The following is a 25,029-nucleotide window of genomic DNA, read 5'->3' as shown; positions in this document are numbered from 1 at the left end:
AAGAAAACAGAGGGAGTCTTCGGAGAGGGGAGGCATACAAATCTAATAAATAAGAATACAAATAAATAAATAAGAGGGAGCCACAAAACCTGACTGGGTGTGGCCAACTCAATATCACTCACTTCTATCAGTCACTTGACCACTCCAAGCCATGCCTACCCAGCCAGTCATTAGGGCAGAGAGAACCTATTGATAAAAAAACATCAGGAACCACAACACTCTTTTGATCTCTCTCCAGTGATGGGCTACCAAAATTTGTACTACCACACTGTGCGCCTGGCTTATGCAGGATGTCATTTACTGTCAACACCTTTCAGTGCAAATTGGGTGCTCTAGGGTGGAGCTCCATTTTCACTACCCCACTGCCCCCCCCCATCCGGGCAGTAGCCCACCTTTCCCTCCCCTCCTCCCTCCCTCCTCCCACCCTCTCTAAGTCTCTCTCTTTCCCTTTTTCTCTGTATCTTTCTGTCTCTGCCTGGGCCATTTCTCCTTCCTCCCCCATCACTCTTACCTTCTCAGGCCACGCCAGGAATGACTGGGAGGGGAGAGTGAAGGGTGGGACCAGCCAGTGATCACCCGACGGAGCCACAGTAGAGGGCCAAAGAACCGCATGTGGCTCCGGAGCTCCAGGTTGCTGACACCTGCTCTAGGCTATCAACCACTCACTTCAGAGGTTGACTATAAACACCTTAATATTAAACCTGCATCCAGATCTTATGATTTAATCTGCATTTGATTTGTGACTTTCTGAGATACATCAGATTTGTAAAAGTATATACTAATCATAACCAATTTTATTAAAACAATTTAGTGACTTCATGCGATAAAAATATAAATAAAAAAGCAGTGTCTAAAACCAATATTTTTATTATTATTTAGTATGACCTGTATAAGAACTTATTTTTGTGGTTTTCTTTTTCCCTGTGTAACTCATTTATTATGTTTAAACTCAGTATCTTTGGCTTTGCTTCATGCGCTGAAAAAATATGCACAAAATGTACTTCAAGAGCAGATTATGTTTTTTGGCATTGTTCACCTTGTTCTGCTGAAGTCAAGCAACAAGGTAAGATTATTAATCTCAATTATTACTTTGGTTACAGTTCATTTTGTTGCTCTTGGATTATTATGTTAAGCAAACTTAAAATCAAAGAAAAGGGGAAAAGGGAGAACTCTATTCACAACATTTAAAGCAAGTATTGGCCATTTTAAATAGAAAAGCAGACTATAAATGAAGTATAATGAACAAAATGTACAAGGGAATACATTTTATTTAATCCAGTAAATCATCCACAGAAAGCATGTTTAAGATTTTGTGAAAATATTGGTATCTTCAGAAAATATCTGCAGATTTTAAGTGTAAATTAGACAATCCATTGGGTAGTCCCATGATCATCTAAGAAGACTATCATAAATAGAAAAATAACCATAGTAGCAAATTAACTTCAGTAAATAAGTCAATGTTTACTTACATAAACAGATAATCAGAATGATTATAGATGGCAAAAAATCAGTGGGAGTTAGAGTGACTACTTATTTCTAATGGCTTCCCATTGACTCTGCTTATGGAAGCTGGCAGGGAGCATTGAAAATTTCATTTAGATGGGATAACTTGGAAGGGGTGATTTTTATCTTTACACAACAGAGATTCAGATTTAATTCTGGAGAAAGCAAGAACGTTTTTGTAAAAATTAAAAAATGAACTGAAAGAAATGCAAATTGAAGTGACAGTGAGACCAAACAAATGCTTGAGACTGAAGAGAATTGCACATTAGGCACCACAAGCATTGACTTTTCCAAAATTTAACTATGGATTACAAGGCATTTGTGGATGATTTTGTGTTAAACTGTAGAAAAATTATTAAAAATCCAGAATTGGTATGTTAACCATTTTTTAAAGATTAATAGTCAACAACCATAATAACATTGGAGATCTTCTCCATCCCCCTGCATAGGTAGGAAACCCTACACTACTTCAGACAGATGGTTGTCCAACATCTGCTTAAACACTTCCAGTGTTGGGGCATTCATAACTTCTGGAGGCAAGCTGTTCCACTGATCAACTGTTCTGACGGTCAGGAAATTTCTCCTTAGCTCAAAGTTACTTATCTCCTTGTTAAGTTTCCACCCATTGCTTCTTATTCCATCCTCAGATGCTTGGTTATCATTATGACAAATGTGAACTGCATGTTAATTCAAAACAATTATATTAAGGCATGAAACAAAATTAAAAAGAATGTGTTAAGGAGGATTGGATTTACCAAATTTGAAATTGTATTCTGCTGCTTCTTGTTTGGTTTGGATGAAAGAATGGATGTTGCCCAGAAACTTTTAAAGGTAGCTCACGATCTGAGGTTTTGATGGCATCATTATTTATGGTAATGATAGAGCTAAAATTAAGACAGGTTTTATATTTCTGTTTAAGTGTGTACAAGTACTGTAAAATTAAATGTGGAATAAGCAAAGCAATTAAAATAACAATTAAAGTAATCAGAGTTTTAATTAGTGGAGCGTATTCTGTGGATTTTATCAAAGGTCCTTTGTTAGGGGAATATTCCAAGCGAAGCAACCAAAGCACTTGAAAGAGTTAATAAAGTGCATTTCTATTCTATAAAAAATGGACAATGATAATGGGCACTTCTGCAGAAAGAAAAAAGGTACTTTGCTAGAAACAAGAGCAGACTATATATTTATCCACTTTACATAATAATGTAACTGATTTTCATGTAATTAATAAATTACACAAATATGTGTATGTTGGTTTTCTGAGGATTCCTTACATTTGTACACCGAATAGACATATATATCATGAGAGCAGATAAGAAGTAGTTTTGAATAATATGATTGTGCTAACTTATCAAATTGAGTAATATAATGATTGTACTAACTTATCAACTCAATTAGTTTTCTTCAAGATATTTCTTCAAGATTGTCTATCCTGCTATTGCCTGTATTAATTTTCTTGCTTGCTTTGCCTTTTCTTTTCTTTTTGTTAACGGATGCTTCCTTTACCCACTCTACTGCCTGGATAGCAGATAATTTCCTGAGAGCAGCTTATTACATGATTTATAATAATAATAATTAATAATAATTTATTAGATTTGTATGCCGCCCCTCTCCAAGGACTCGGGGTGGCTCACAATAATAAAATACAATAAACAGTGGTACAGATCTTATATTAGTAAAACTGAAGTTAAAATCCATTAATATTAAAAAACAATCAGTACCACACAATCATACCATTCTCAAGTGCTATAATCAGCAAAGGCAGGGGGGGGGAATCAGTCCCCCCATGCCTGGCAACATTTAAAATTGTGGATCCGGGAAAAATTAAATAGGTTTAACACTAGTATAACTAGTGGTTGCAAGCTGAAATAATGCGCTTCCTTTGTAATACATTTTAAAATTAATTTTGGATATTGATAACTTATTTATCTTTTCTGAAGAAAAGAATAAGCAATTGAATAATTTTGTTTTATTTTTCTAAAATACCAACCTAAGTCTAATTTCTGGCAAGACAGTTTTTCAAATTAATGTTTTCCCTTTGAAATGTAAGTCATGGGTTCCCATAGTGCAGCATTCTGTGACACAGTGGCCAATGGAAAGCAATTGAGCACTTTTATCATACAGTTCATCTTGTCTTAAAGATTAAGTTCAAAGCTTCAGTTTTGCTTTTTTATCCTGCAACATTATGTTCTCCATAATTGCCATAATTCAGTTCATTTGGTCCCTTGTATTTGCTTGCATATGCATACACATGCCCACACACAGACTTCTGTTAGGAAGTCAAATTAGGGTTTGTATATCCTTTGTTTAATACTTAGCATTGTGCCACCTTCATTGAACTGAGGTGCACAAATTCTTTTTCATTCTTTTTAAAATATATATTCTTGTTAAGAAATTTGATTGCATTAACTGAAATTCTGCTACCAAGAACTGTTAGAGGTTTCTGCCTAGTTATTTCCAGATTTATTTGATTTGTTTGCTTACAATCTCACTAAGAAGTGGTTTTGGGCAGCTTACAAATATTAAAAGCCAATAAAACACTGAAGCCATAAATAATTTTAATAATAATTTACAATTACGATTGCTGCCAACCTGCCTTCCATTGAGGACCTGCATACTGCACGAGTCAAAAAGAGGGCAGGGAAAATATTTACTGACCCCTCACATCCTGGACACAAATTGTTTCAACTCCTACCCTGAAAACGTCACTACAGAGCACTGCACACCAAGACAACTAGACACAAGAACAGTTTTTTTCCGAACGCCATCACTCTACTAAACAAATAATTCCCTCAACACTGTCAGACTTTCTACTAAATCTGCACTTCTATTCTACTACTTTTTCTCATCATTCCTTTCACCCATTTCCTCCCATGTTGACTGTATGACTGTAACTTGTTGCTTATATCCTAAGATTTTTATTAATATTGCTTCATCATTGCTTATTGACCCCTATGACAATCATTAAATGTTGTACCCCATGATTCTTGACAAATGTATATTTCATTTTATGTACGCTGAGAGCATATGCACCAAGACAAATTCCTTGTGTGTCCAATCACACTTGGCCAATAAAAATTCTATTCTATTCTATTCTATTAACCGATGGGGAAGAAGGAATCAAGATGCACATAGGGGAAGGTGGGGTCTTTTCTTAATCATCAGCCACCTGTGGCATGTTACATCCAACTGGCAGAAGCAGGTCTTCAGACCCTTATGGCAAGTCAGAAGGATAGGTGTGGATCTTACCTCAAGAGGCATGATGTTCCAAAGGGCAGGAGTCATGGCAGAAAAGGCTCTCCTGCTGGACCTAACAAGCCAAAATCCCTTGATTGATGAGGTCCACGGCATGTCCGTTCTACTGGCATGGGTGGGCGGACCAAACCTACTGGGGTGAGATAGCCTGGACCAATACCATGAAGGGGTTTAAAAGTAATAACCACTATTCAAGTATAGTACCTGGAAACAAACTAGCAGCTAGTTCAGTTTGTGGAAGAGCAGTGTACTATGGGCCACCTGAGGTGCCCCAAGAACTACCTATAATTATAGTAATAGCACATGCTTATAGCAATAGCACTTATATACTGTTTCATAGTGCTTTTACAGTGTACACAGTGTACGGTGTACACAGTCAGCATATTGCCACTAACAATCAGGGTCCTCATTTTACTGACCTTTGGATGGAAGGCTGAGTCAACCTCGAGCCTGGGGAAATTCTATCTGCCAAAGTGCTGGCAGCTGGCAGTCAGCAGAAGTAGCCTGTAATAGTGTATTCTAATCACTGCACCACCATGGCTCTTCATGTTCATTCCAATACCATTTTTCTTAGGTATTACTGATCATGACTGTATAAGATGCACCTCCCCCCCCCAAAAAGAAGATGAAAATGTTGGTGCGTCTTATAGAATGAGTACAGCCATATGTGGCCTCCCAAAGCCCCGCCCTCGCATCCCATTTTTGCGAAAAATGGGCCCATTTTTTCACAAAAATAGGGTGGACAGAGGGCCTGGGAAGCCTGCAGAAAACTCCTTGGGACCGGGGGAAGGCAAAAATGCCCCCATTTTTGTGGGGGGAAACAGTAAAAACAGCTCATTTCGGCAAAAATGGTGGCATTTTTGCCATCCCCTGGTACCCAGGAGCTTTCCATAGGTTTCCCGGACCTTTTGCCCACCCCATTTTTGCGGAAAAAACTGATGAAAAATGGCCCGATTTTTGCACAAATGGGGGGCATTTCTGCCCTCCCCCAGCACCCAGGAGCTCTCTGTAGGCTTCCCAGACAATTTGCCCACCCCATTTTTGTGAAAAAAAAAAAGATTAAAAAGGGGGTGTTTTTTTCCTTCTAATTCTAGCATGACTGGAAGAGGAATTCTGGGAGTTAAAATCCACTAGTCTTAAAGCTATCAAATTTGAAGACCCTGGGTTAGGAGTGCAAGGGTCTTCAAACTTGGCAAGTTTAACACTTGTGGATTTCAACTCCCATTCCTGAGCTAGCATGATTGGAGGAAGAATTCTGGGAGTTGAAGTCCACTAGTCTTAAAGATGTCAAATTTGAAGTTTGTAAAAAGTGCACATGGTTGTAAAACGCATTCTGCTACACTGGCATTTTATTAAACAATACATTACTACACCATTTGGTTCAGAATATTTTTTCCTTGTTTTCCTCCTCTAAAATCTAGATGTGTCTTATACTCCAAAAATACGGTACTTACTTACTGCCAGTGCTCACTTAATGTCATTTGACTTTTTAAATTGTCTTGCAGATAACCTTTTCCCTCTACTACAGAATATTTTAAGTTTTCTAATTGTGTATGCCTGTAAATTACCATGTTGCTCGAACAGGTATGTACTCAACTATTTCTAATCCCCAGTTATGCCCATTTTAGAAATAAGAAAGGGCAAAAAAAAAAGGGGGAAACATCTTCTCAGATCACCCTTCTTCCCTTGGGCCTGGCTGGAAGAATGCCTCATCTTACATATCTTTAAATTTGAGGGATAATTTGTATTGATAAGAAAAAGTTCCATGATGCATCATGTGCGCACAGGCCAGTTGGTCTTCCAGTTTCCAGCGCACATGCCCAGTGATCTACATGCCACTATTGGCACACATGCCATAGGTTTGCCATCACAGTCTTATGGCAACAACTTCCAATTAGAAACAAAACTAAATCAACTTCTAATTTCAATTTCTTTTATCAAAACCCCATTACAATGACTTTGGATGTTTGTGAGAATACATGGACAGCCATCACAAAGTCCATGGATTAATTTGACTAGCATTTTGAAAACATTTTGTTGCAAAATAGGTTTAAAATTGCTGCATAAAAAGAATAAGTATCTTAACACAGAATGTATCAACATTACTTTTAATTCTGTCAACAAGCAGAATGTATAAATATTGCTTTTAATTCTGTCAAAAATGACATTCTGAAACAAGGTTCATGTAGAAATTGTTGTAATTCAAAGTTGGAGATAATGAAACCATTAGCGATACTGTTAAAAAGTTTTAAATACAGCTATAAAATGTAAGTTATATTTTTGTATTTCAGTTAAATTTTCAGAAAAGTTATTGCAAAATGGAATGTTTGTGTATAAAGTAAACTGGACAGAAAAAAAATATACTGTTTAAGACAGCATGATGATGCATTTATCTTGTTTTCAATTTTATAATCATTATGGGAACTGCAATGGCCAACGTTATCTTGTTAGTCCTGGTCAACTCCAGGTTTAAAAACTGCCTATGTAAAGTGCCTATTTTGATAGCTTCTTCCCCCACATGGTCCTTGACAGTCTTATCTAACAGTTTCCCAATGTCCTAGATATCCACTATGTTTTTCCACTGAGCAGTAGCCTGTAAAATACTGTATAATAGAAGCTTTCTTAGAAATACTGTACTAACAGTGCCTAGATTTAAATAACATACTATTCCAACTAGTCAGTGGAATAGTATGAAATGTTCAGACAGCTGTTTATGGATGCAGCTGCTGGTGCTGGCCCAAAGGTTTGCCCTGCAACACCCTGTATACAAAAATGATCTATAACTTATTGAATATAATTGATTATAGTCCCATAGATACTTTAGACTGAATTCTTTCCAATTCCACATTCGATTGAGTTGTTTTTAAAGTAATTTCTTAATCTTCTTGATTTTATATATTAGCATCAATTTAATAAGATTGTGTTAACACAATGTACAAACACATTTTTATTTTATATTTCATGAAAGTGTCAAGAAATATATTCAGCATCTGATATAAATGGTAGAAAAATCCTCTATTTAATTCTTAATTGAGTTACATTACTTAAAACTGTGACACAACCAAAGCCAACTCACTTCAATACAAAAAAGGAATAACATTTTTATTACAAAACTTTAATCCACCCCTCCAATTTATGAACTGTTTGCTGAACTATGTTTTATACTATGTTGATTAAAGATTTTTAATGAAATAACTTATTTGATGTAAAAATAATTTCATAACATCAAAATGAAGAGAGGCATGGTAACATCATTGTATTACATTCTGAATACACTGGTTCCTGGGACGTTATTCAATACTCTATATAAAATTTTTGAATCATTCTGTAAGATGGAGAAGGGGGAATCTATCCTTGAAACTCCAATACAAGCAGCAGCAGCAGCAACAACAAAACCCCATTCATTTAAGAAGAAACTGGTGACACAATTCTAACAGTGGCAACTGAAACCTTTCTGTTCCTCAGCTTAATCTCAAATTATGGACGAATCTAATCAGTAAAATCTATTTGTTTCCATGTATGGCAAATTGACAAGACAGGAACTCTGAAAATGGGAGAAACATTCCCAGCAAAATACTATTTGCATCCTGCTGGCATCAGCAGGACTTTAATATAGTGAATCTCACTCCCATCCCCTTTTGGATTCACATAGCCTTATTAATCTTTACCCTGTAATCAAAAGGCACAGAGGCTTCTGCAAAAGTGATATTTAGTTCATTTTAATAGAAGAAGAACAATGCCCTGATTGAATATGTTTGTGAAGGCAAACTGCGTAAACAAGCATTTATTAGGGGAAAATATACAGTATCTTCCACATAAGTATATGGATCATGCTGGCTTGGAATTTTAGTCACAACATACCTGAGGGGCATCAGATTAGAATACACACATTTTATGAAAAGAGGAGCAGTTCTTAAATTGCTAAGAATATTACCAAACATGCTTAAGCACTACAGTATATACAAAGTGTGCCATGTGTTTGAATAGTAAGTTATAATGTATACTATAAGATTTCTTTTCTCTTTGAAACATTTGTTTTCAATAAATATTGTTATTTTAACCCAAAGGGTTTGATAGAAAGATGGAAGGTGTCGGGGAGGGAGGAATGACACTGGGTAGAAAACAACAGATTAAAATAATAAAGTGTACATCAAAAAGTAGCTTCAAATAAAGCTTTATAAAAATATTCATCAGATATCTTGATTTTAGAAAAACTGATTTTTCAAACATGAGGTCACTCCATATATATATATATGTATATATATATGTGTGTGTGTGTATCATATACATATATGTATCATATATATATTGCTAACAATATATACAAAGCAGTTCTAATCTGCAGCCAAATAGATGTTTTTTTGAAGAACCAGAGGCCACATGATCAAAACCGTATGTATAGTATCATATTAGCTGGAAAAATAAGATTCTGAAAATTATTCCAAAAATAGCTGGATGTTGAAATGATCAGAACATTTCATAAATTCTCTCCCACTTATTGGGCTTAGAAGAAATCCATAGCAGTTGGTCTCTTCCTAACTGGAGTTATAAGAGACTTCTTTATTTGAGGGGTTTCCATCAAAGAGCTAGAGGAAGACTTCAGGACCCCATGGGGTGGTTTTTGCCTAGGATTGAAAGCCACCCGGGAGACTCCCTCTGGACTGACTAAGATACTTTTGTCTGTCTTCTTAAATTCTGTAAAGCAAAAGATTAGAAAGAAAAACATTACATGTCTTGTGTTACCCCATGTAAAGTACTTATGTGTAAGCGAAGGGAGTAAAACTACATCATTCTAATAGGTGCTTTTATATATATATCTACTGTATTTTTCGGACTAAGACACATAGGTACGGTATATAAGACTCATTAAGGTAAGTAAGAAAAAAAGGTTTTGTCTTCCCCGGCCCTAGGAGTACTCTGCAAGCCTTCCAAACCTTCGGTGCACCCCATTTTTTGCAAAAATGGACCCATTTTTCTCCTGGTTTTTGTAAAAATGGGGTGGGCAGAGGGTTTGGGAGGCCCGCAGAGAGCTCCTGGGAGCTGGGGGAAGGCAAGAACACCTCTGGGGTTTTTTGCAAAAAAACAGCCTGTTTTGTGAAAAATTGGGGTATTTTTGCCTTCCCCCAGCACCCAGGAGCATACTGCAGGCCTCCAAAACCCTCTGTGCACCTAATTTTTGCAAAAATGGGGTGCAGGGACAGGGCTCCGGGAAGCAAAAAGAAAAAGAAAAAAGGCTGCATTCGGTGTATAATACACACTAACGTTTCCACCCTCTTTTAGGGGGGAAAAAGGTGCATCTTATACTCCCAAAATACGTGAAGCAAAAGACTTCAGATTGCAAAAATGATTTAATGTTTAAAATTATTTTTAAACCAATTTATTTTTCACATATTACTTGGAAATAAATGGGGATCTCAACAGAGCAAAATATGCTTTTAAGTTTCTAGTAAAGTACATGCATTACTACCATTTTAACAACACCAATGTGTATTTAATAATTCAAATGAAGTTAAGTCTTTGGGAAGCAAAAAAACTTTTTAAACATTCAGTTTATCACACAAATGATATAACAACACAGGCCTTTCAGACAAGAAAGAAAATGTCTTACCAGCAGTCATATTCTTATTCAATCCAAAGGTAACCTTTTTGGAGCTGGAAGATTGTAGCTTGATTAACTAAAAGACAAATATAGTTGTTTTCCTGGGCCAATTAATTCTTTATAGCTTAAAGTATTTTTCAGTATACTTATTAGAATAGTTAGAAAGCATCAGCCAACATACACTATCATCCAATTTGCCAATGTCCTGCAAGTGGACAGATGGCCCACAGTTAAGATTGCAAAAGCCATTCTAAAAGCAGTAAGTTTGTAGAATTGAATAGTCTCAGAACTAAACTAAACAAGCAATTTAGAACAAGGTCTCCTATACAATGATTCATCACAATCCTATCTTGAAAAATGCCAAACAACTATTCTAAACATTTTCAAGATATAAACCATAGAAAGGTCATCATACCGGCATGGCGGTAATGCTTCTTTTAGCTTTTCTAAAGAAGGTTGGCTTTGGTAAAGTTGTCTTTTCAAACTGGACAAAATCATTCTCCACCTTTGCCTTGGTTTTCTTTATCGGAAGGGCAATATCACCAGTTTCCTGCAAGAACAGAGAATATAATAATAATAATAATAATAATAATAATACAGTAATAATAATAATAACAACAACAACAACAACAACAACAACAACTTATTAGATTTGTATGCCGCCCCTCTCCGAAGACTCAATAATATAAATAGCAGATAATATATCCCTCCATCCCCATTTTGTTTTTGGACAGCCATATTAAATCAAAGTTGAGAGGTTTATAAATCTATCAACAGCTACCAATCTATCAATATCTTTCCATGGGAACAGACCTAAGAAATAACATGCATAGTCTGTTTTAGGGAGGTTAAAGAATACAAGAAAAGTATTTTGAAAAGCAAAATGATGTTCTTTTTCCAAACAAAACAATTTTATTTAGGATTTCCAAATAAAATGATTTACATTTAAGGGCATACAAAAGTTGTTCAATTTAAAATGTTATTTTTAACACACACGCCCTTATTTCTCCAACCATTCACATTTGCTTAACAGATGAAAGGCTTAAATGAAGCCCTGATAAATAAGAGAGGAGGTGGACACATACATTTTCAATATCCCTAAATGCTTGCTCTTCCTTTAGACCTTTGTGCACATCAGATAAAACTTGCAGGAGATATTTAAGAGTGTTCAGCTAAATAGAAGAAGAAATTGGGCAGAATCATGTTACATAGGCTTTATCTGTTTATCTGTTTATTTTCTTTTAGCTGTCATGTGATTCAGAAAAATGCCTTAGTAGGCCTAGCCTTAAATAACAATTTTCCTTTCATTTAGCCAATTGATTAGCCTAAGAATATAGAAATTATAGCATTAGATTGATAGCAACAGAAATAGGACTTAGATTTATATACTGCTTTACAGCCCTCTCTAAGCAGTTTACAGAGTCAGCATGTTTCCCTCAACAATTTGGGTCCTCATTTTACCCATCTCGGAAGGTTGGAAGGCTGAGTCAACCTTGAGCCTTTATTTAATTTTATTTTGAGCCTGGTGAGATTTGAACTGCCAAACTTCAGGCAGCAAGTAAGCAGCAGAAGTAACCTGCAATACTGCATTCTAACCACTGCACGACCTCAATTCTTGTACTGTTTTATCACTAACCAATTGACTAGAGTAAGAATGCTCTCTTTTCTATTTCAGAAAATAGATTAAGAAATTTAGAAAATGATTTAGTTTGAAAAATTCAACAGAGTATATCCACCTACTTCATTCTTCCTCTTCTTGTTTTCAAGTTTATTTCTTTCTGTAGAATTTGGGGGTTTCTTGCTTTTTCTTTGCATTTTCAAGCCAGTTGCTTTCTGTCTGGAACATATAATCCTCCCCAAATTTCCCAACATTTTTTTTCTTTTCAACTTGACTTTCTGGAGCACAATAGGTTCTGACTCTACAAGGCATTTTTTCTCTGGCAGATTAACTTTCTCTTCAGACAAAAGCTTTCCAGTGACTCCTGGCTTTGATTTTTGCTGCCTCTTCATAATTTTACTAGTGTGGCCTCCTGTAGGATCCTCTTCACCGTCATAATTCTGTCCATTCTGGCACACAATTTTAATAGGAACTTTTGGCAGGCTCTCATTTTTGTGTGGAGAAGGCTTCTTTATGCCATTGGCTAAACAAGTAAGTGACTTCAAGGAAGAATCATCACCAAGTCCTTCAAAAGGAATCACTGAAGCAACTTCATTGTTCTCTATACTTGAAGACTTCTGCCGTTTCCTGATATCTGAGGAATCGTTAGCTGCATCTGGTGTCTTGGATTCAACACTGACTGGTTTATTCTCATTATTTCCAGAGGACGTGCAAGTACCAGCTTTCTGACTGGATTTTCTCTTTCTTTTCTTCCTCTTTTTTTGTAGCCCTGTGTTGGTCTCTTCTTCCTCATTATCATTCTTTTGCGTTTGATTGTTGTCTGTCAAGAAAAGATAAGTGATATTAAGTTGAATAGCATCTCCTGTGACACGTGGGTAAGACAATTTTACTTTGAAATGAAGAGAAAAATATATCTGATTATAAAAGCCATGATTAATCCTGCCATTAATTCTCACTTACGTATTTTCAGATAGTTTGTTAACGATTTGGGGAAAAGATGAGACAGACAACATTTGAACCCTCTATGGCAAATGTCATGCTTTTAATAAGTAGCATGCTGTGTTAGCAAGGATCTTGGCAGTTGTGGATGATTATAGAATAGAATAGAATAGAATTTTATTGGCCAAGTGTGATTGGACACACAAGGAATTTGTCTTGGTGCATATGCTCTCAACGTACATAAAATAAAATATACATTTGTCAAGAATCATGTGGTACAACGCTTAATGATTGTCATAGGGGTCAAATAAGCAATGAAGAAGCAATATTAATAAAAATCTTAGGATATACGCAACAAGTTACAGTCATACAGTCAACATGGGAGGAAATGGGTGATAGGAATGATGAGGAAAACTAGTAGAATAGAAGTGCAGATTTAGTAGAAAGTCTGACAGTGTTGAGGGAATTATTTGTTTTGAAAAAACTGTTTGAGAGCATTTTATGATTTATGTTTATGATCATTATAATGAATTACTTTTACATCTGAACTCCTTATACTTATGGAAAAGTTCCAGGTCTATCCATACAGCTCTGTGGGTTTCAGCCAATACTTACAGTTGAATAGGAAAACAATTTCTGCCCTCTTCTGAGGGCACTCAGTCAAATTTAATATAAAATATTATTATTGACAATAAAGTTATTACTGCCTGCTTGTTACCAAAATCATACTTAGTTCAATAGGGTTTCCTTCCATGAAAATAATTATACCAGCAGCCTAAATTAGCAAATTATATTACATTGTCAATTTTGGGCCCATGCCTTCCTTTATGCCTTGCAGTCATAATGGCTTCCAGGTCTGATACACTTTTCGCCCAGATGGAGAAATGACAAACACTTGAAGCTTCATCTGCTTGCGAATGGGATGCTTTGAAACAAAACTACATGTGTTGGGATTGCCTGCCTCCTCTCCTCTGCCTCCGCCTGGCTCCATCGTATACTTTTCACCAGAGTGAGACATCTGCTTGCAAATGGGGCGTTTTGAAATGGAGCTAATCGCTAAGCTTTGAGTCTCTGTCATTTCTCCATCCGGGTGAAAAGTGTTTGGGGGCACTTGGAAATGGAGCAAATTGCTTGGTTCCCAAGTACCCCATAGGTGCCCAAACACTTTTCCCCAGAGGTAGATGAAGCTTTGTCTCCTTGCAAATGGAAAACTTTGAAACAGAGCGATTATCTCTGTTTCCAAGCACCCCATTTGCAAGCAGACAGTTTCGTCTCCCTCTGGGTGAAAACTGCCCTGCAGAGCTGGGAGGGACGGGGGGAGGGGGAAGGCAGGCAATCCAAATGTACCCTATCATATCTCAGCTTGCCTATGCAGGGCATCAGAATCACCTCTCCCCCCTCCCCCCCCGATGCCAGTGCCACTAGGCAACCCTCCTGTGAGCCTGGCAGCCGTGCACACATCTGGATCATCTATCTCCCCCACCTCTGTCCCCTGCTTGGACTTATCTTCGTTTCACCCAGGGGATGGTAGGCTGCCTTTGCTGCTCCTATGCGCTTGCCACCTCTTATGCTGTCCACGCCCATCTCCTGGGCTTATTTTGGGGGCAGGTTCTATATTAGTCCTCACCCAAATCAGGCTAGTGCTTATTTTCATGCTATGTACAAACCAGACCTCTTTGGCCGATTCAACAAACTGTAATTAAAAATAATTGTTTAGTGTGATCACCAAGATTGTTGGGGACAATATGTTAACTCTGTAAACTGCTTAGAGAGGGCTGTAAAAGCACTACAAAGTGGTATATAAGTCCAAGTGCTACTGCTATAGTGCCATCAGGAAACAAACATCTCTTTTTTCCTACCTTTTTCCCCCGACTGAGCTTTATCTAATGGTTTGCCAGATTTTCTTTTTAATCTGCTCCTGCTGAAGGTATCATCGTCCTCATCTGTAGAGACATCTTCAGGGAAATCATCTTGAGGGAAACTCCCTGAAAATCGGAATAAGAACTGCCATAAGCCAAAGATTCTTGGAAAGATTCGCCACCCACATTAACATCCATGCCTTTTTTACTTATGCATGTATTCTATCATGAACATTTTATAGTAAATAATGCATTTACTTGAATAAGAAGGGAAGAAGTAAAATTGAAATCAGTTATAGGTAATCAGGGATCCAGGCTTAATTGCAAAGAGTCTTTAAAGATAAAAATAAAGAAAAGAAAAAATGTGTTATCTAAATTAGCGGTTGCCAATTGGTGGTCCATGAGAAATTTTTGGTGGTCCACAGAAAAATATTTGCATTTTTTGTATTGCACTAAATCAGGGAGTCTTCAAAGTACAGCTCCTGGCCGGATATATGCAATGGACGCTTTTGTTGCTGCAAAGACTCTTCCCCTTTGATGTCTTTTTGTACGGGTTGCAGGGGGGCAGAAATTCCGACTTGGGGTCTCCTTCAGCCTCCTGGTGCGGAGTTTTGGGCAAAGGCTGGAGGGAAGCGCTGCTGGTGGCAAAGAGCCAGAGGGCCTTGTTCCAGTGAGACTGTATCACAGCCAGGAACTGGCTGACCATTTTAGGCTGCTGAGCCTCCAGGCGCCAGTACCTAACCTTGCACTCCCGCAGGTCTTCCCTCTGTTTGAAAAGCCCATGCTCATAGTCCTCAGTGAGGTGCTTCTGCTGTGCCTTCTTCTCAGTCAGATCCAATTTAAATTGAGCCAGCTATTTTGCAACTCTTTCTCATGGTGGCTGCTTAGCTCCAACAACAATTGAGGTCCTAAGGAGCCCGGCGGACAGGAAAAGAGAAGCTGGGAGAAGAGGGCAAGGGCGAATAAAGGCAGGCAAGGCGCCCCTTGACGTGAGTGGCATCAGGTTGGCCAAGCCCACCCAATCAGTCATTAGACTGATCCTATTAGTGGTCCATGGGATTTAAAATTATGAATTTGGTGATACCTGAGGTCCAAAAGGTTGGTGACGCCTTATCTAAATCATTAGAATGTTAATGCAGTACTGCAGTCAGTACTATACAATTATCTTTGCACACAAGCAATATAATCTACTACTTGCGTTTTATACAATACAAGAGACTGCCAGTGATTTTCATCTTATAGAAACAATAATAAGTGGAGGGAAAAGGGGCTGGCCTTTGGTACTGACTCCAGCAAATGTAACAACTATGTGGTTTTGCATGAAGGAAGAGAAAAGGTTCTCAAATTCCAGCTGTAAAGAGTAATATAATCTGATTTACGTGATAATTTAAGTCCAGTTCAGGATATTCAGGAAAGATCAGACTTGGTTTGTGCATGACTTGAAAGGCCACCAGGAAACCCTAGAGTTGTCTGAGAATTCCAAAATTATCTCAGAAAATGGCATGGCAAATACTTCCATATTGTTCCCATGACACTGTATGGACATGACCACAAAGCCATCTGAATTAGAAAATAACTCAAAATACTTCACATTCACTTAAGCATTGAAATGGAAAATCATACTTATTCCTTCAAAGGACAATACATTCAGCAATAGTGTCTATTTTCTACTCGTGCTATGGTTTCTCAAAAGCTTGAACAAAATGATGAAGTCCTTACCTTCTGCAAGATCTTGAAATCTGGAAAAAGAAGTGAAAAGAAATTATATTGTTTTACTCATCTGCAAACCTTCTATAACAGAAAGTACTGTATTTATTTGTGTGGAAAAAAAGTAAAAAAATGGAAAGACTTAATTGTTAAGAGAAAAAAAAAGATTACCCAGGGAAATCATAAGAATTTCAGGAAACATACTTTTTAACCAATTTGTAGAGGCGCTTTCTATTAAAAGCAGGCGTGTTTTTTCTGCTGCTCAACTCAAAGACTGTGCTGGCAATTGCTGCATAATCAAACTGTCAAAGAAAGAAAGAAAAAGCAATTTAGATCAGTTTTACAAATCATATCATTCAAAAATGCTAAAATGTTAATATCATAATACAGTAATACCTCGTCTTACGAACCTAATTGGTTCCCGGGGGAGGTTTGTAAGACGAAAAGTTCGTAAGACAAAACATTATTTCCCATAGGAAACAATGTAAAGTCAATTAATCCGTGCAACAACAAAAAAAAACGCTGCAAAAAAAATGCCACTGCCCGGCTGTCACCTTTTGAAACAGCCGGAGGGCTTCCCAGCAGCCTCCCGAACGCCGACAGTGACAGTCGGGCGGCAGGGCTTCTCGGCGGCCTCCCAAACCCGGAAGTTCGGCAAAAGCTCGGGTTCGGGAGGCCGCTGAGAAGCCCCGCCGCCCGGCTGTCACCTTTTAAAACAGCCAGGGGGCTTCTCGGAGGCCTCCCGAACGCCGAACCTGGAAGTTCAGGTTTGGCGTTCGGGTTCAGGAGGACGCTGGGAAGCCCCCCGGCTGTTTTAGAAGACGACAGCCGGGCTGCGGGGCTTCCCAACGGCCTCCCGAACCTGAACTTTTGCCGAACGTCCGGGTTCGGGAGGCTGCCGGGAAGCCCCCCGGCTGTTTCAAAAAGCGACAGCCGGGCGGCGGGGCTTCTCGGCGGCGGCGGCAGTTCGTAAGAAGAAAAAAGTTCGTAAGAAGAGGCAAAAATTTTCTGAACCCCGGGTTTGTATCTCGGGTTGTTCGTACAACGAGGGGTTCGTATCATGAGGTACCACTGTACCCTTCTTTTTTTTAAAATTACCATCCAAAATATTCACTTTTTCTCACCAGTCTAAATCCACACAAATTCCTACCAGGTCCCCACCACATTCGGTTTGATGAACCGCTAAGTGTTCTCTTTTAAAAAATCACAGTAAGATATAAAGGCACAGTTCAGGAAGGCTTGGACCATCACTGTTTGAGAGTCAATATACGGCGAAATGCTTAAATGGCAACTGATGTTCCTCAGGACTGAAGTACATACAACTTATAAATGTCAATCACCACCACCACCCGGCCCAATATTGTACTGGGGGAAAAATTGATAGCTTGATTTAATTTTCAGGTGTTGAAAATAAAGTAGCCAGGGAAAAATCAGAAGCTTTCAAACTCTGCATCAGCCTTCTCCAATCTGGTCCCACAAGTCCCATAAGAGTTCTACAACCAGCATTGTTCGATAAAGGTTGAGCCTACCTGAAGAACAGGTCCAATGTTAGCATCTATATCTTCTGAAATATTATCATGTGCCTCTGAATTTGGTGGCTGTTTGTTTGACAAGCTCCTGCCTATATTATGAATAAAAAACAAAAATAAGGCGTCAGAGATTAAATGGATGGCCCTATCCACTTCAGTCCTACACATTCTGCTCATCATGGGGGAAATATTTCCTGCCTTCATTTAGTCAATGAAGCTGAGTATCTCCATCTCCAGGAAAATGATTGCATAATTTATCTTGTGAAGTCTTTTCACTGTATGACCAAATCTATTAGAGGACCTTTAGAGAGCATCTGAGTATGTAATGTGAGGAAATAAGGGGAAATCCTGATATATGACCAAAAAAACCTCTTCTCCTTTAACCCTTCTCTTTTAATGAAGACAGTCTATAAGTAACATTTTCAGCAGAGATAGTACAGTGATCCCTCGATCATCGCGAGGGTTCCGTTCCAGGACCCCTCGCGAAGATCGATTTTTCGCGAAGTAGCGGTGCGGAAGTAAAAACACCATCTGCGCGTGCGCAGATGGTGTTTTTGCTTCCACTGCCGGCCGCCCTTCGCCCGCCCACCCCGTTGCTCGCGCCTGGGGTGCGCGCGCGCTTGGGGACATCCCAGCTCCGCTCCCCAGCTGGGAAGCGGAGCTAGGGAGTCCCCACCGTGCGCGCATTGCTGGGGAAAGCGCGCGCGCGCTTGGGGACTCCCTAGGTCCGCTCCCCAGCTGGGGAGCGGACCTAGGGAGTCCCCAAGCGCGCGCGCATTCCCCAGCAACGCGCGCGCGGTGGGGACTCCCTCCCCAGCTGGGGAGCGGACCTAGGGAGTCCCCAAGCGCGCGCGCTTTTCCCCAGCAACGCGCGCGGGGTGGGGACTCCCTCCCCAGCTGGGGAGCGGACCTAGGGAGTCCCCAAGCGCGCGCGCTTTCCCCAGCAACGCGCGCGGGGTGGGGACTCCCTCCCCAGCTGGGGAGCGGACCTAGGAAGTCCCCAAGCGCGCGCGCTTTCCCCAGCAACGCGCGCGGGGTGGGGACTCCCTCCCCAGCTGGGGAGCGGACCTAGGAAGTCCCCAAGCGCGCGCGCTTTCCCCAGCAACGCGCGCGGGGGTGGGGACTCCCTCCCCAGCTGGGGAGCGGACCTAGGGAGTCCCCAAGCGCGCGCGCATTCCCCAGCAACGCGCGCGGGGTGGGGACTCCCTCCCCAGCTGGGGAGCGGACCTAGGGAGTCCCCAAGCGCGCGCGCTTTCCCCAGCAACGCGCGCGGGGTGGGGACTCCCTCCCCAGCTGGGGAGCGGACCTAGGGAGTCCCCAAGCGCGCGCGCATTCCCCAGCAACGCGCGCGCGGTGGGGACTCCCTCCCCAGCTGGGGAGCGGACCTAGGGAGTCCCCAAGCGCGCGCGCTTTCCCCAGCAACGCGCGCGGGGTGGGGACTCCCTCCCCAGCTGGGGAGCGGACCTAGGGAGTCCCCAAGCGCGCGCGCTTTCCCCAGCAACGCGCGCGGGGTGGGGACTCCCTCCCCAGCTGGGGAGCGGACCTAGGAAGTCCCCAAGCGCGCGCGCTTTCCCCAGCAACGCGCGCGGGGTGGGGACTCCCTCCCCAGCTGGGGAGCGGACCTAGGAAGTCCCCAAGCGCGCGCGCTTTCCCCAGCAACGCGCGCGGGGTGGGGACTCCCTCCCCAGCTGGGGAGCGGACCTAGGGAGTCCCCAAGCGCGCGCGCATTCCCCAGCAACGCGCGCGCGGTGGGGACTCCCTCCCCAGCTGGGGAGCGGACCTAGGGAGTCCCCAAGCGCGCGCGCTTTCCCCAGCAACGCGCGCGGGGTGGGGACTCCCTCCCCAGCTGGGGAGCGGACCTAGGGAGTCCCCAAGCGCGCGCGCTTTCCCCAGCAACGCGCGCGGGGTGGGGACTCCCTCCCCAGCTGGGGAGCGGACCTAGGAAGTCCCCAAGCGCGCGCGCTTTCCCCAGCAACGCGCGCGGGGTGGGGACTCCCTCCCCAGCTGGGGAGCGGACCTAGGAAGTCCCCAAGCGCGCGCGCTTTCCCCAGCAACGCGCGCGGGGTGGGGACTCCCTCCCCAGCTGGGGAGCGGACCTAGGGAGTCCCCAAGCGCGCGCGCTTTCCCCAGCAACGCGCGCGGGGTGGGGACTCCCTCCCCAGCTGGGGAGCGGACCTAGGGAGTCCCCAAGCGCGCGCGCATTCCCCAGCAACGCGCGCGCGCTGGGAAGCAGAGCTAGGGTGTCCCCAGGCTCGCGCGCACCGCCCCGCCCGCCCACGCTGTTGCTGGCTCCGCTTCCCAGCTGGGAGGCGGAGGTGGGGTTTCCCGCGCGCGTGCCGCCCGCCCGCCCACGCCGTTGCTCGCGCCGATGCTGTCTTACCAGGGCAAGAGGGGGAAGACCCAGGGAAGCCTCTGCCCGGCGGGGAAACTCCACCATCTACGCATGCGTGGAAGGGCACGCATGCGCAGATGGTGGAGTTTACTTCCGGGTTGAAAACTCGCGATATGGCGTTTCGCAAAACTCGAGATCGCGAAACTCGAGGGATCACTGTATATCTAAAATCAGTGTTAAGAGCTGGAGGAAATAAAACAGAACAGTCTTTTATAAATACTAGAAGACAAAACAAAACTTTAAATTCTGCTTAGAAAATAAATGTGCCAGGAAATATATTTTACAATAATGGATTCTTCTAATTTCAATTTCCTTCTGGATTCACAAAAGTGCTAAAATAAAGCTCTGTGCAGAAAACACTGGAAGAGTTTTTCTAGAATTTTCCAAAGCAAGTGTCAGAGAAATGAGATTCTCACCTCTGGTCATTTCTGTATCTTCTCTGTCATTCCATTTTTCATCTTCTGAGGAACTGTCAATATCACTGCCAGTTTCTAGTTCTTTCATTAAATCTTCTATGGCAAATGGGGACTGATCCACAATGGTTTCAAAGATGCCACAGATTATGGCTTGCAGCATAAGATGACTGAACATTGAGGAGAATGTGGTTAATACAACTTCTTTGTATGTAGTCTAACTCTTAAATAAGTTCTGAGTCATTCAGAAAATAAGAAAGGAAAAAACCAGACAATTGCATGATTATAGCTCTCTAATTTTTGCAGGAGGATCAAAAACAATCATTTCTATAATGGCTACATAGAAACTGTTGCTATAGTTACAAATACTTCTACTTTCAGGCATTTAAAAAAATATTTTTCATAGCATATTGCTATCCTTCACAGTAGCTTTTCCTTTCTTCTGCACCTCCATTCAGATTTTTATTTACTATTTCTAAAACAGTAGATCATAAATATTGTCAATATTTTAACATACTCCTTTGTCTTGGCAATGATTTTGCAGAATGGTTCAATAAACTTAATGTTCTGGCCTGCTGTGAGCTGTAAAGATAAAATACAAAAATTAGTTCAGTCAGTTCCAAAATCATTATCCAAAATCCAAGAGCTACCTGAAACTGAAATACTGTAACTTATTTCAGAATAAAAAAGAAATGAGAAATTAGAGCTTATTTGGAATGATTACGTAATCAACTGAAATGCTTTCAGAAGTTTGACCAAATCTTGTACAATAGTTACTGTATTTCAAAAGTTATTAGCATTGACATTGTCAGATCCCTATTGTGATATTGCCATTTCTGTGGGGAGCGGGGGTGGGGTGGAGTGCTGGATCATTTATTCACTTATTACTCTCTTCCCGTTTTCCTACATTTCCTGCAACCCCTTAATTTATAACTCTAGCTCTGATATCTGCTTTAATTTACCATTGGAGAATGTGTAAAGGGGGAGGGCCATCTGATTTTTCTCAGTTCTGAACCATCCCTTATCTCCTTCCCAGGATATCCATCTTTATCACACCTTCACACCTGTGGATTGGCTCATTCAACATAAGACTGAGAGGAGGGGTTTCAAACTCCTATATCCGAATAGAATTACCTAAGGCAGTGTTTCCCAACTAGTGTGCCGCGAGACATGGTCAGGTGTGCCGCGAAACTCCTAGGGAAGCTCCAGCTGGGCGGGGCGCTGCCGGTGCCTCCGACCTGGAGCTCCCACTCGCAGCTGCCCCCCGGCTACTGCCCGATGCTGCTGTTGCCGGCGCTCTCCTGCTGGGCCCCAAAGAAGGAAGGCGGGAAAAAAGGAGAGCTTCATTCTTCGCACTGGCAGCAAGAGGAGGAGGGCGCCATCAGCAGCGGCACCTGGTAGTAGCCGGGGGATGGCGGTGGCAAGAGCTCCAGGGCGGAGGCACCAGCAGCGCCCCGCCCAGCTGGAGCTTCTCTGGCGGGGGCGGCAACCAATGTCCTTTGGGGCCCGGAGGGAGGGCACTGGTGGTGGGAGCAGGAGGGTGCCAGGCCGCGCACGCCTGCGCCAGCGCACCCCAAAACGCCCCCCCGCGCACCCTTTTCCAAGGGCGCACCCGAAGCCGCGGCCGCCCCCTCCACGCCTCTAGCCCCCTCGCGCCCCTGGCTACTCGCTGCTGCCTTTGCCGAAAGCACTTTTGTCTCGGGCTCTCAGCGAGGGGGCTGCAGGAGAGGCGGCGAAGGCGATCTCTCTCGTTCTCTGGAGGCTGGCGAAAGTGATTTTCTATGTCGGGCGTGCGGGCCAGCGTGCGCTCTCCCCCTCTCCCTGCCACATTCAAAGTAAGCCGGCGAAGGTTTTTCTTACTTTGAATGTTCCGGGCGGGCAGGCAGGGGGATCGGGAGAGAGTGCGTGCCGGCCCGCAAGCCCGACATTTAAAATCCCTTTCGCCAGCCTCCGGAGAACGAGAGTGAGAGCGACAGAGCAAGATAGAAAGTGAGAAAGAAAGAGAGAGGCAAAGAGGGGGTAGAGAAAGAGATAGCAAGAGAGAGAGAATGAGAGAGAGAAAGAGTGTGAGAGAGAAAACAAGAGAAAGTGAGAGAGAGAAAGGGGGGAGAGAAAGAGATAGCAAGAGAGAACGAGAGAAAGAGAGAGAAAGCAAGAGAGAGAGAAAGAAAACAAGAGAGGGAAAGTGAGAAAAAGAGCGAGCAAGAGGGGGAGAGATAGAAAAAGAGGGGGAGAGAGAAAGAGAGAGAAAGAAAGAAAGAAAGAGAGATGAGAGAGGAAGGAAGAGAGTGAGAGAGAGAGAAAAAAGCAAGAGAGAGATAGCAAGAGAGACAGAGAGAGAGAGAGAGAGAGCAAGGGAGAGAGAAAGACATAGAGGGAGGGAAGGAGGGCGGGGAGAGAGCAAAAAAGAGGAAGAAAGAAAGAAAGAGGGATGGAGAGAGGGAAAGAAGGGAAGGAAGAGAATGAAGGAGGGAGAAATAGAGCGAAAGGGAGGAAGAGATTTTTTTTTTGTCCAAACTTTTCTTTAGCTGCCCCCCCCCCCCCCGTTCAATGTTCCCCAGGATTTTGAAAATATGAATAATGTGCCGCGGCTCAAAAAAGGTTGGGAAACACTGACCTAAGGGGACCTTAGAGCCTGCTCTGCCTTTGTCTTGCAATCATTTCCTTTCAATAAAAGGTTCCTTTTTAAATCCTGCTGTTTCCAGAGTTCATATAGATATAATCAGTACTGCAATGACTATTTACTACTTTGAATATTGTTGTGGTTAGCTCTGGCCCAGCTCCTGCCCCAAGGACTGTGGATGTGGGGGAGACATCCACATGCTGCAGGCCTGTTTCCCCCCCCCCTGTGGAATCTGATGATGAAGACTCCTCTGACCAAGAAGACATGAGTGACAGGGAGGAGGAGAGCGTGGCAGACAGCTCAGAAGGAGATCAATTATCTAGCTCCTCCTTGGATTCAGAATAAGAGTTAATGATACAGCCATGCATGCGGAGAGTGATGCATAGGCAACAACAACTGAGAGATTATCAAAGAAAATGAGGCCACCTGTGGTTGGTTGGGGCTGTGGTAATTAGTGAGGCTGCTATAAAGAGCAGCCTGTGGGTTTGGCCATTGTGGAGGATTATCTGATCCTTGTGTTTGGTAACTGCTTTACTGACTTTGACCTCTGTGTGTTGATTTTTCCCTGCTTTAAAACTAAACCAGAGCAAGGTGTGTTTCACTTTGTGAAAGAAGAAGGACTGTGAATTGCCTCACAGCTGCAAGCTAAGTATCACAGAACTGATAAGGGACTTGTACAAATTACTAGTTTGTTTGGAGACGAGTGCTCTTTGCTATACCAAAAGAGGGCTTAGTTTAACCCTGCTGTTCTGTTCGGGTCGTATGTGACCCGAAGCCAACTTTGAGTCCCTGTAAAAAATTTTCCCTGCATATCTGAAACTTGAAATTTCATGAGTTTTCATCATTTCAGGGGTTCTCTCTATGAGAATTTTTTTTGGGGGGTGGGGGGCTTAGTTTTTGCTGGGCAAAAAAAGTTACAAATCTTCTGTTCCCGGGTCACCCTGACCCGGACCGAAAACTCTTCATTTGCAGTTTGGTCTTTTTGAAAGCTTTTTTCACTTGGAAAGTAGTCTGAACATTTCTGCACACAATGATATGAAAATTGAAATGAAAAAAGTAAATCTTATTGGTTTATTTTGCGGATATAATGCACGCCCCCCCCGTTTTTGTGAATTTTTTTTCAATTTATGGATAGTTTTGCTTGCAAAATGCATTCTATTTTACTAAAGTTGGTGTGGGATTGGTAGCTTGAACATTTCTGAATATAAGAAAAATATAAAGGAACTAAAAAAAATGATTCTTATTGGTTTTTTAATATCAGAAATAAGGCCTCCCCCCCCCCCTCGGCTGCTTGCAACCATTTTCACTTTTTATTTTTTTATGCTCCAAATCCGAAATATTCTTTAAAATCTTAGGCATTCATTTACTCAATTTAACAATGCTGATCATCAAAAAATATTTTTGGGGTGGTGGCTAATTGTTTTCTGGGCAAAAAAAAATCATAACTTCGAGTCTGTTTCTGTTCGTATATGACCGGACCAAAAATAATTTTTTTAGGTACTTGAATTTGATCTTTTTGAAAACTTTTTCAACTGGAAAACTAGTTTGAACATTTATGAACATAATGATATGAAAATTGAACTGGAAAAATT

At 41.7% G+C, this 25,029-nt stretch overlaps 1 protein-coding gene across 1 annotated transcript in view; it reads right to left on the bottom strand.

Moving 5' to 3' along the window:
* Positions 1-8,456: 8,456 nt before the first annotated feature.
* RRP1B (ribosomal RNA processing 1B) overlaps positions 8,457-25,029 on the bottom strand; it is a 29,483-nt gene continuing 12,910 nt past the window's right edge. The window contains exons 7-16 of the mRNA XM_070750504.1: positions 21,332-21,396; positions 20,818-20,984; positions 18,010-18,101; positions 16,685-16,782; positions 16,493-16,512; positions 14,774-14,899; positions 12,098-12,795; positions 10,773-10,907; positions 10,367-10,433; positions 8,457-9,453 (exon numbers count right to left, since the gene is read on the bottom strand). Of these exons, the coding sequence (XP_070606605.1) occupies positions 9,263-9,453; positions 10,367-10,433; positions 10,773-10,907; positions 12,098-12,795; positions 14,774-14,899; positions 16,493-16,512; positions 16,685-16,782; positions 18,010-18,101; positions 20,818-20,984; positions 21,332-21,396 (1,659 nt within the window). The 3' untranslated portion in view covers positions 8,457-9,262. The remainder of the gene's footprint in view (positions 9,454-10,366; positions 10,434-10,772; positions 10,908-12,097; positions 12,796-14,773; positions 14,900-16,492; positions 16,513-16,684; positions 16,783-18,009; positions 18,102-20,817; positions 20,985-21,331; positions 21,397-25,029) is intronic.

This window comes from Erythrolamprus reginae, chromosome 4 (genome assembly GCF_031021105.1).
Source record: "Erythrolamprus reginae isolate rEryReg1 chromosome 4, rEryReg1.hap1, whole genome shotgun sequence".
NCBI classification, from domain to species: domain Eukaryota; kingdom Metazoa; phylum Chordata; class Lepidosauria; order Squamata; family Dipsadidae; genus Erythrolamprus; species Erythrolamprus reginae.
This window is presented reverse-complemented; position numbering and strand designations above follow the sequence as displayed.